General features: G+C 43.1%; 1 protein-coding gene across 1 annotated transcript; it reads left to right on the top strand.

The window, feature by feature from the left end:
- The first annotated feature begins 7,179 nt into the window (after nucleotides 1–7,179).
- LOC118366077 (claudin-14) lies at nucleotides 7,180–9,327 on the top strand. The gene is given in 2 exon segments (XM_035748423.2): nucleotides 7,180–7,501; nucleotides 7,504–9,327. Coding segments are annotated over 2 exon segments (837 nt in total). The 5' UTR covers nucleotides 7,180–7,399; the 3' UTR covers nucleotides 8,239–9,327.
- Nucleotides 9,328–10,998: the final 1,671 nt, after the last annotated feature.

The raw sequence follows: 10,998 nt of genomic DNA, 5'->3' as shown, positions 1-10,998 counted from the left end.
GGTCTGTGCCCCTTTTTGGGGTAAAACAAAGCATTTTCTGTGCAGCGAATTATCACGTCGCTAACTTTGATCACTTTTCTTAACCGTTTCGGCAAAAGTATGACGAAAGATGCTGTGTCACATACTGCACCAGTAATAGTTCTAAAAACCCAGGTCTCGGTTCGCACGACTTCCTTATCACAAGAGATCAAAGAAGAGCCTTATGGCTTCAGGCCATTCGGCGAGAGGATGAGATAGGGAAACTGGGACCAAGCATCTCCGTAATGGTAGCTAAATATAGGAGATTAAGCAACTCAAACTCCAATGATGTGGCTGCTTCTGAGGATTTGTTTAGCTAGGTAAATTGTACCAAATACAAAAACGTACGTTTATTTCAGGGTTCCACGTAAATGACCATCTACATACAAACTACGTGCCAAATATTTCCCCCGCCGACAGGAATCTTGTTTAACAGTTAAAGTACTTTGTGAATTTCACTAGGTTCATATGTCGTGTTGATTTGTTATTATGCATGCCTGCATCTTGGGAGAAGGGGAGTGTGTACTTACGTGTTGCCCTGCGTGCACGTGCTCAAATAATTTTCATGCACTTTGAGAGGTTGGCCCGCTTTTTTTGTCTTCAGAAAAGTTTGATTATTTTAAGCACAAAGTCATACACAGTGTTTTGTTCATGAATAATGTTGTCTATTTAGAGGTTACTCAAGTGGATGGTAATAGTTAAGATGTAATTGTACTTTTTAGGATGATATCAACATTCTGAATTCAACATGTGGTTAATAGCTAGCTAAGGTATCAGCAGGCTATTATTGTATGTGTGAACGATGGCTAGCTCCTCGAATGATCCCAGTCCCTCCTATTGTGTATCTGTTGTTGAAAGAGGCGACGATTCGCGGAACATATGTGCTCAACAAATGTTTTATTTTCTTTTGGATGCAGGATGCAGAGTGAATTCTGCTTTGTTAAAACTCCCTGATCTCCAAAGTCCCCGTCTATAGTCTCAACCACATACAACCCAGAGTAACAGCGGTGCAGCACAGCACTGGTTACATTGGTGCCTTCTAGACCCGGATTCATCGTTGATCGACGTCAGCTCAATCACCGCGGCGCTGCTGCTCTTAAGACTGTTTCCATCATTGAGGTACTCTTGCCACCTTGTGGCAAAAGCGGAACTGCAGTATATTTTCTTTCCTGACTTTCTGAAAACGATGTATTGAGAGCGCTGTTTATGGTTAACTAACATAGAAGTGTGTTCATCAACAGACATTTTAACCTAACTTTAGTGGCATGGCATTTTATAATGGTGATGATGAACCCAAATTTACTGCTGGAAGGGGGAGGTTTTTCCTCATACTCTGATCAAACCCCTGTAAAACGTGTAGGTGCAGTAGGTTCCCCCATGTTGTGCTCCACAAAAAAATAGGGATGATAGCCCTTCATCTAGTGTTAATCCAAACACCCCTGTAGATGGTCTAGCTGAGCTGGTCACTCAGACAGCCTGGGAAATAGGGAGCTCCATTAGGGAAGAACTACAGAGTGGCAGGTCCAGTACTTATGAGCCACCCGTAAGTACAGAGAAGATAAGTGATCATCATTCAGAGTCAGTAGGATATGTAGACCTCAGTAAAAATTAAAGTTCATCATGCAATCAGACATGAAGGAACCTCCTACATATAGAGGAGATGGTACAGACAAATGCTCCATTCATGAATGGGAGGAGTTGATGAGAATGTACTTGAGGAGGAAGGGATGATTAGTCGATTATCTGGCAAAGCAAGAGACATGGTAAAGATAGGTTGGACCCAGGTGTAGAGAAGAGGCCAGATGAGGAATAAGTGGTTAAGGATAAACATAATACTTTACTGAGAACCGGTAGACGGTACACTTGGAAAACAACAAACTCTAAGTCTCAAACTCACTCACTTTGCTTTTGCAAAGGACAACAGGAAACACACCTCTTTTAACAGGGAAATCATGAGTAAATAGGACACACCTGAGTCGTTAATGTCTCTAGGACGGTCTCTGCCGCCCTCTGGTGACAGGTGGAACCATGACAGATTTGTTTTATGTTATTACTGAAGGCTGTCTTATATAAGGATGTCCAATGCACTTTCTTTAAAGGGCCTGTGTCTCCTAATGCACATGAGGCGAGTCTGTCGGGACGGGGTATTTGAAATTCAAAAACTGGAACAAACCCCATGTTCCATTGAATATAGTTAAATATTGTTTGTATGTGAGCAGTTTTCTTCTAAGCAGATGAACTGTGCAGAACTTTTGTTTACCCTTTGTATATTTCCATGTTGAAAAAAATTCACAATTTATTTGGATAGTTTGACCATCTTTGTGTAATCAAATGGAACTATCTGTTGATATGCAACTGCTTGCTAGCATTATGGTTTAGATTTACGGTAAGGGTTAAGTTTAGGTTTAGGATATGGGCAGGGTTGCACATTTTGGGGGATATTCAGAGGTGGAAACTTTTTCCGTGGGAATTAACGGGAATATATAGGAATTAACATAAATATATGCAAATTAATATTAACACCATTTAAATGTAGATGTTTTTTGCATTGGATATATTTACCGTATCATATGGAGACAGAAACATACACATTTTACCTTATCATAAGTAGACAATTGGACATTTTAAAATCCTTCCAATAGAAAAAAACAACAATTTAGTTACGAATTGAACGTTAATTAAATGAGTTGACTCTTCACATAGGATTATTTCACTGAACAACAAAATAAAGGGAATATTGAATGATCCATCGCATCTCCCAAAAACCTTTTCAACATAAAATGATAGTCTAGAAACTAAACTATTTGCCAGGATTGCCAAACTTTTCACCCCTTATATTGGGGGACCAGTTGCGCTCTGAAGCGGCTGATGTTGGTGGAATTTGGAGGAAACAGGGGAAAGAGCCTCAGATCCACAAAGTCCCTTTCACCAGGTGGCTGATGAGATATGTTGGCACAACTGCCATATTGCATCTCCATACCAAAGCCCTTGCTTGGAAGTGTACTTCGCCAGACTGCCAAGAACCTTGCCTAGTGGTTAGAGCGTTGGACTAGTAACCGAAAGGTTGCAAGATCGAATCCCCGAACTGACAAGGTACAAATCTGTCGTTCTGCCCCTGAACAAGGCAGTTAACCCACTGTTCCTAGGCTCTCATTGAAAATAAGAATTTGTTCTTAACTGACTTGCCTAGTTAAATAAAGGTAATAAATCCAGGCCAAGGTGGCGAGACATGGTAGTGATGATACCATAGGCCTTGTTGATCTCCACACCAGACAGGATGCTCTTGCCAGCATACTTGGGGTCCAACATGTACGCTGCGGCGTGTATGGGATTCAGGCAGAAGTCTTCATGCTTTTTGATGTATTCAGAACTGCAGTTTCCTCTGCTTGGAGCAACAGTGAAGTGGGCAGGGCAGTACGGATCTGCAAGCAGAGTCTGAACATCAGACAGGATGGCATTGTCTCCCTCAATCCGCACAATGGCTACTGCTATAGGTTTCAGGAGTTTCAGGCTGCTTACCACTCTCTCCCAAAATACATCATCCAGGAGGGTCCTCTTGATGGTGTTGTCCATATCGGCAGACTGTGATATGGCCATTTCTTGGAGAGACTCCTTCCACTCCAGGAGACTGTCAAACATAATGACAACACCACCCCAGTGGGTGTTGCTGTGCAGCTTCAATGTAGATTGCTGCTATAACTGACACTTCACATACCTAACCATTTCATTGGCTCTCTTATAGAGTGTATCCATTGTTTTCAGTGCCATGATGTCTTTGAGGAGCATATTCAATGCATGAGCAGCACAGCCAATGGGTGTGATGTGAGGGTAGGACTCCTCCACTTTAGACCAAGCAGTCTTCATGTTTGCAGCATTTTCTGTCACCAGTGCAAAAACCTTCTGTGGACCAAGGTCATTGATGACTGCCTTCAGCTCATCTGCAATTTAGAGACCGGTGTTTCTGTTGTCCCTTGTGTCTCTGCTCTTGTAGAATACTGGTTGAGGGGTGGAGATGATGTAGTTAATTATTCCATGCCCACGAATATTCAACCACCCATCAGAGGTGATTGCAATACAGTCTGCTTTCTCTATGATTTGCTTGACCTTCACTTGAACTCTGTTGAACTCTGCATCCAGCAAATGAGTAGATAAAGCATGTCTGGTTGGAGGGGTGTATGCTGGGTGAAGAACATTCAGAAATCTCTTCCAATGCACATTGCCTGTGAGCATCAGAGGTGAACCAGTTGCATACACAGCTCAAGCAAGACATTCATTAGCATTTCTCTATGTTCCACCATTGAGTCAAAATAACTTCTGATTCCAGGAGAACCATGAGCTGTTGCTATCACCAAGGGGTCTGATTCATCATTTTCACCTCGAATAGAAGTAGAGGACTTTGTCAGAGGTTGTTTGTTGTGAGCGCTGGGGGAACTTTATTCACTTGACTCTGCATCTTTGTTGCATTCTTCACATATGATTTGGACAGTATTTGCAGGTGCTTTTCATTCTACATTAGCTGCAGTGAAATGTGCCCGTGGCATTTAACTGTAAAGATTAGAACAAAATGTGTAAAGAAATAACAAATTCAATTCCATGTACAGATATAAAATATATTCACTCCACCCAGTATTGTAATCAAAACTTACCAGAAAGCATGGGGCGGCAGGGTAGCCTAGAGCGTTGGACTAGTAACCGGAAGGTTGCAAGTTCAAACCCCGAGCTGACAAGGTACAAATCTGTCGTTCTAGGCTGTTCCTAGGCCGTCATTGAAAGTAAGAATTTGTTCTTAACTGACTTGCCTAGTTAAATAAAGGTAAATAAATAAATAAAAAATGTAGTCCTTGACTCAGACAGTGTAGTATTGTGGGCTCAATAGCATCTCATTAGTCTGCAAGATCTTCAGAATGCACTGCACATGTGATGGAAGAATGCACTGTGCATGTGATGGAAGAATGCACTGTGCACGCAGGTGGTTGCAATTCCATTGAATTGGGGATAGTTTAACCAAGACTTAGGTGTATCCCACAAAAAAAGGCTCACTGTTATAAACAAAGTTTTTTTAATGAATTTAAGCAAAACCCCCCAAATTTCCAGGCATTTTCCATGGAGAATTTCCGGGAATAGTTCTCTCCAAGAAATGGCCAATAATTACGGAAATATACATATACATATACAAGCATATACCGGAAGGTTTCCGACCCTTTGCAACCCTAGATATGTGTTAAGGTTAGGGTAAGCGTTAAATTTAGAGTTAGGATAACGGTTGGGGTTAGGGTTAATGGATGGTTAGTTGAAATGTTGACTGTTATTGAACATCTACAAACCATCTACTTGGGAGACTATTCAAATGAAGTGATACCAAAGAAATGTTAGTTGTCCAAAATGCATTATGTTTGCTACAGGATATTTTGTATCATATCCAGAGCACTTTATTTTACCTGTAGAAGACTACAACACATTTTTTTATATATTTTTTTAACCTTCAATTCCACTCAAGGCAGCCGGCTGTAATGAAGCCTCACTGAGGCAATCCAAAATCGTCCCCTAAACCCAATGCACTTTTGTGGAGATCTGAGAGAATTTGATTGGTATACACAATATGGTGTAAATTCCACCTGGTGGGGCAAGGTCAAGCTATACCAGTTGACGCACCTGTCAATTCCTCTCAGATCTCCACAAGTGCATAGGACAGGGTTTAGGGGATGAGTTTTGATTGGGCCACTTCTCTTGGATGTAAAAAACATTGAGACAAAACCTTTCACAGTTAAACAATTATTGAATAGTACAGCTGCTTTGGAATGGTTGAATGGATAGCATGTGCTATAATCCTTTTCTACCCTGCTTATTGTAATGTTGTATAGTAAATGCTTTGCTTTGAAATGACTGTCTGCAGACTTTTGAATGGTAGACCTAGTGTAAAAATCACACTCTGTGTTACATGCACTATATATACAAAAGTATGTGGACACCCTTCAAATTAGTGGATTCGGCTATTTCAGCCACACCCGATGCTGACAGGTGTATAAAACCGAGCAGACATTCATGCAATCTCCATATACAAACATTGGCAGTAGAATGGCCAGAAGGCCCATTCATTCTAATTCTGTGGTTGGTACAGTATGCCCATATAGACTGCTCTTAATAATCATGTAGTGTTTCTGGTGCATTTGGACCTTGTACCTCTCCCTCCCTCCACTGAAAGAGTGGCTGGATTACATGCTAATCCCATTATGCTGTTGGTGACATGTGAGCACAGATGAATACAGATTAGGAGCAGAGCGTCAGGTTTCATATACACTTAGGCCTAGTATGAACACACACTTGTCTGTCTCCATTTGAGGAATAACATTACCATCTCTCAGCCAGACGCAGGGGGTTTTGTGACGGTACGTGTGTGTGTGTGTGTGTGTGTGTGTGTGTGTGTGTGTGTGTCTGTGTGTGATGTTGTTTCAATCAATAATGTAACAGTCCAGCTATGGGATTTGTTTTAGGGTTTTAGTTTTCAGTATTGCTAAATTTGATCTCCTTCCTTAATATTTATTTCCCTCATTTACCCTCAGTTCCATAGAAGTGTTTGGCGAAGATACAGGAGAGATGCTGCTCTCTTTAGCCTGGCCTGTCCATCAGCTGGCCTTGTTGTAGACCTGAACCGTGTACCAAAGGTCTGTTTTGGGAAAGAGATGACTGATGGCTGAATGAATGTTTAACCCACTGTGCCAATGGGGATGCCAGTGTCTGTGTACATGGAGAGGTGAAGGACCTGATAGGTTAGTGTGATGGTGGGTTCACAAACACAAAGAGAAGCGCAATATACTGAGCTGTAGAGAGTGGAGGAAAGAGAGAGGGGAAAAAAGACAAAAGTCAGGATTGAGACTTGAGAGAGAACATCATTGAGAGAGAGAACATCATTCGTCAGGTGTTGTGTTGTTCTTTTCTGACAAAGTGGCCAGAATTATTATCACAGTCGTAGCAAGCTAGAGTAACAATCCATCTGGAGGGTTTGAAAAGTGGCTACCGAGTGTTATGGTGAGGAACATTGATTCAATCAAGTTACCAGTCAGTTGGCAGGTCAGTCTTTGCTAACCAGTGTGTCAGAGAGAGAGAGAGAGAGAGAGAGAGAGGGGGGCTGGGTGTGAGTAAGCAGTTATCACAGGATTGTAACTGGTTCTATGGCAAGTTACAGTCAAAGAGAGAGAGCCGCGAGCTTAGAGGATTGTAACGGGCAACAGTACCGTTATAGCAATCGTGTTTGTAGTAGAAGAGAGTGTAGTGTTAGTGTGGGGAAGGAGGACCAGTGAGAGTGTATGAGTTAAAAGGACAGAGAGCGGGAGTTAACTGAAATAGCAGCAAGAGGGTATATCATTATCATCATCAGTCCACCATGGCGTCAGCTGCTCTAGAACTGATGGGCTTCTTCATGGGTCTGCTAGGCATGCTGGGTACCCTGGTGTCCACAGTGCTTCCCTACTGGCGGACATCTGCCCACACATCGGGCCCAACATCGTCACTGCCGTGGCCAATATGAAGGGCCTCTGGATGGAGTGTGTCTACCAGAGCACTGGAGCCTTCCAGTGTGAGACCTACAACTCCATGCTGGCCTTACCCTCAGACCTCCAGGCCTCCCGGGCCCTGATGGTGGTCTCCGTGGTCTTTTCCGTCCTGGCCGTCGTCATCTCCACTGTGGGCATGCAGTGTACCATCTGCATGGAGGGCTCCGCGGCTAAAGGCCGAGTGGCCGGTACTGGGGGAGGCCTCTTCCTCACCGCGGGGTTCCTGGCTCTGATCCCGGTGTCGTGGACCACCCACGAGGTTGTCCAGACCTTCTACCAAGCCAACCTGCCCAGCAGCCTGAAGTACGAGCTGGGGGACTGTCTGTACGTGGGGCTGGCTGCCGCCCTGCTTTCCATGCTGGGCGGGGGGCTGCTGTGTGTCTCCTGCTGTGAGAAGGCAGATGGGGGGCGCCGTGGAGGGAGGAGGCACGGCGGAGGGTACCCCTACCCAGCTCCGGGCATGGGGGTAGGCACTGGGAGGGCCAGGACCAGCTCACAGACCTATAGGAACCCAACACTACAGATGGGGGTGAACGCTGTCACCAAGGCAGCGACCCTGGCAAGGAGTCACACAAGCACTACTACCCAGTCCAGCACCCCCGCCCAGGGGGCCAAGAAAGACCCACGCCGCAACCCTGCGGTGGGTTACGATGTCACTGGGTACGTCTGATCGTGTTCAGGCCAATGTTAACATTCACACACACATCACGCTGTCTCTTCTATACAGTATGTGGTGCAGAGCATGACCAACCCAACAACTTGCTAAGGTAACTGACTGTGTTATCTTTTACAATTAACTGATCAGGGGACTTTTAGTGCCACACTACCGTACAGGAAGACTTTTGGCTCCTCGCAATGGAAATCAGAGAGACTTGTAGTGCTTGACCATGCATACAGTACTGTAGTGACTGAACGAACTGAGTACGTTTTATACACCCATTGATAGATTTACTATTGAAAATGGATTTATTGCAGGAACATCTGTCTTGATGTGATTACTCTGAAGTGTTCGCTCCATCTCTATTTTTTTGCTCTACGACCCCCACAAGCCTCGTCTGAAGGTAGCCCGGTACCAGTTGAGAAAATTAATGGAAGTATGTAATGGTGGTTTAGTGCCCCAGAAAATGTCTTAAATATTGGAAAAAAATATGCGCATGTATAATCATTTCCTGATCTGTCTTATATCTCTCAGATGCAGGACAGACACTTTAAAACAAATGTCCTTTTGATATTTTTTTGTTCTGTTTTTCCATGTATGAATCTGTTATTCAATGCATTTCTATGTGCTAATAGCAGTAAAGCCAAATTCAATGTTTCATAATAAAATATATAAAATAAATATGTTTTTATACCTAAATGGGTCCTAGAATTCAAAATCAAATTACTATATGGTCCATGGTATGACCATCTTAAAACAATTCCATATGTTAAGTAGAACCCCCCCCCCCCCCCCTAGACTCTTGTGAATTATAATCATTGACAAATGTTCATTATCAATTACTATGTTAGCTAATCTCTACATGTTTCTTTTGATTGATAATCATTCATGTGAAAGTTGAAATGCTTTCTTCTGTTTTGCAGAATTTTTCATATGATTTAACTCTACTGATTGTTTTTTTCCTTCATATTAAGTAAGACCTGTGTACAAATGATTGCAACACTTTCTAAACAGAACTTCTATTTTCCAAAGATATTTTGCAGTCAGAATAGTAAAGAAAATGCAAGCGACTTAACTCAATAAAATGTATTTTGATCTTCATTAGAACCGTCAGTCATTTTCAGTTTATTACAGATGAAGCCCAAGGACGGCTTATTCACCTGAACGTTATCTACTGCATCTCTGTTGTAGAGGGACACTTATGTCCCATTCCAAAACGGATGAGCCATGAACGATGATGAAAGACAAACAAGAAGGAAAGTTGGGCGCAAATAAACCCAAAACAAGCAACAAAGACAAACTCCCTCTAATCAATAGGTAGTTAGTTTCGGTGTTGGTGACAGGAGTGAGGTACTTGGGGAGGTTGAGGTGATCTGACAGATGATTTGAAAACAGGTCACTTTGGCTGTTGTCCACAAGTAGACAGACAAGACCGCTGTTTCCTTGTATTGGTGGGAAAGCAACGCAACTGTGTGTGGTGTTTAATGACCTCTAAAAGACTGCTGTAAACCTGACACTCCTGGACTTTAACCTTGATTGAGCAGTATTGTGCACGGCTTAACACACTTCTGCTGGTGGGGAAAAAACCTAACACACATTCTCTCCATACATACAGTATGTATTTCAGTTTATTCCGCTCCACTTAATCTGTGTCCATGGGACTGGTAGTTCATCATCCCACTTGATAATTTTGTGTACGAACTTCATTTAAATCTTATCTTTTCACTGAGTTTTAAAAATGGCCTACCAGTCAGGACTGCTAGTCATATATGTATGTACCTTATCTGACCATTATCATTTCAACATGAGAAGAAAAAGGTTCCTTGCGCTATGGGAAAAGGAGAATATCATGGAAAGATCTCCTCTACAACTCTCTCAAGTGGCTACTCTGCCCTCTGCAGTTCCAAAACAGGTTCCAAAGGCAGATCGTGGCGAACAGGAAAGTGAGTACAAGGCAAAACCACATACAATGAGCAGTGAGGTACAGGGACATCTAGTGACTCACCAGAGGAATGACACCCACTCACAATGAGCAGTGAGGTACAGGGACATCTAGTGACTCACCAGAGGAATGACACCCACTCACAATGAGCAGTGAGGTACAGGGACGTCTAGTGACTCACCAGAGGAATGACACCCACTCACAATGAGCAGTGAGGTACAGGGACCCAGAGGAATGACACCCACTCACAATGAGCAGTGAGGTACAGGGACCCAGAGGAATGACACCCACTCACAATGAGCAGTGAGGTACAGGGACGTCTAGTGACTCACCAGAGGAATGATACTCACTCACAATGAGCAGTGAGGTACAGGGACGTCTAGTGACTCACCAGAGGAATGATACTCACTCACAATGAGCAGTGAGGGTACAGGGATGTCTAGTGACTCATGCTGGGTTTATATAACTCACATTTCAAACACAGCCAACGTGATCACACATAAAAACCACAAACATCCAGGACAAAAATACAAATAAATGCACATTTGTTTTGATTGATCTTCACACAACAAATTGCATAATGACCAGAAATGTCAAACCTCAGTCATTGAGCTGCGGAGTACCAAAGCCTCTCCTCCTTTGACAACATCAGTTGTCTGTCTCTTATTGACGACTCAGCCCTTGTTGAGGCTGTAGAGTCTATAGTACTGGGGTCAGAGATCACGACATCCTCTTTTCTCCTCCTCCTCCTCCCTTTTCGGTTGATGCTCAGTCGTCGCTCAGGGCCAAACTCAAATCACCAGAGATGTCCCTAGCAACCAGTACCCATT

The sequence above is a fragment of the Oncorhynchus keta genome, unplaced genomic scaffold (assembly GCF_023373465.1).
Source record: "Oncorhynchus keta strain PuntledgeMale-10-30-2019 unplaced genomic scaffold, Oket_V2 Un_contig_5962_pilon_pilon, whole genome shotgun sequence".
NCBI lineage: Eukaryota > Metazoa > Chordata > Actinopteri > Salmoniformes > Salmonidae > Oncorhynchus > Oncorhynchus keta.
This window is presented reverse-complemented; position numbering and strand designations above follow the sequence as displayed.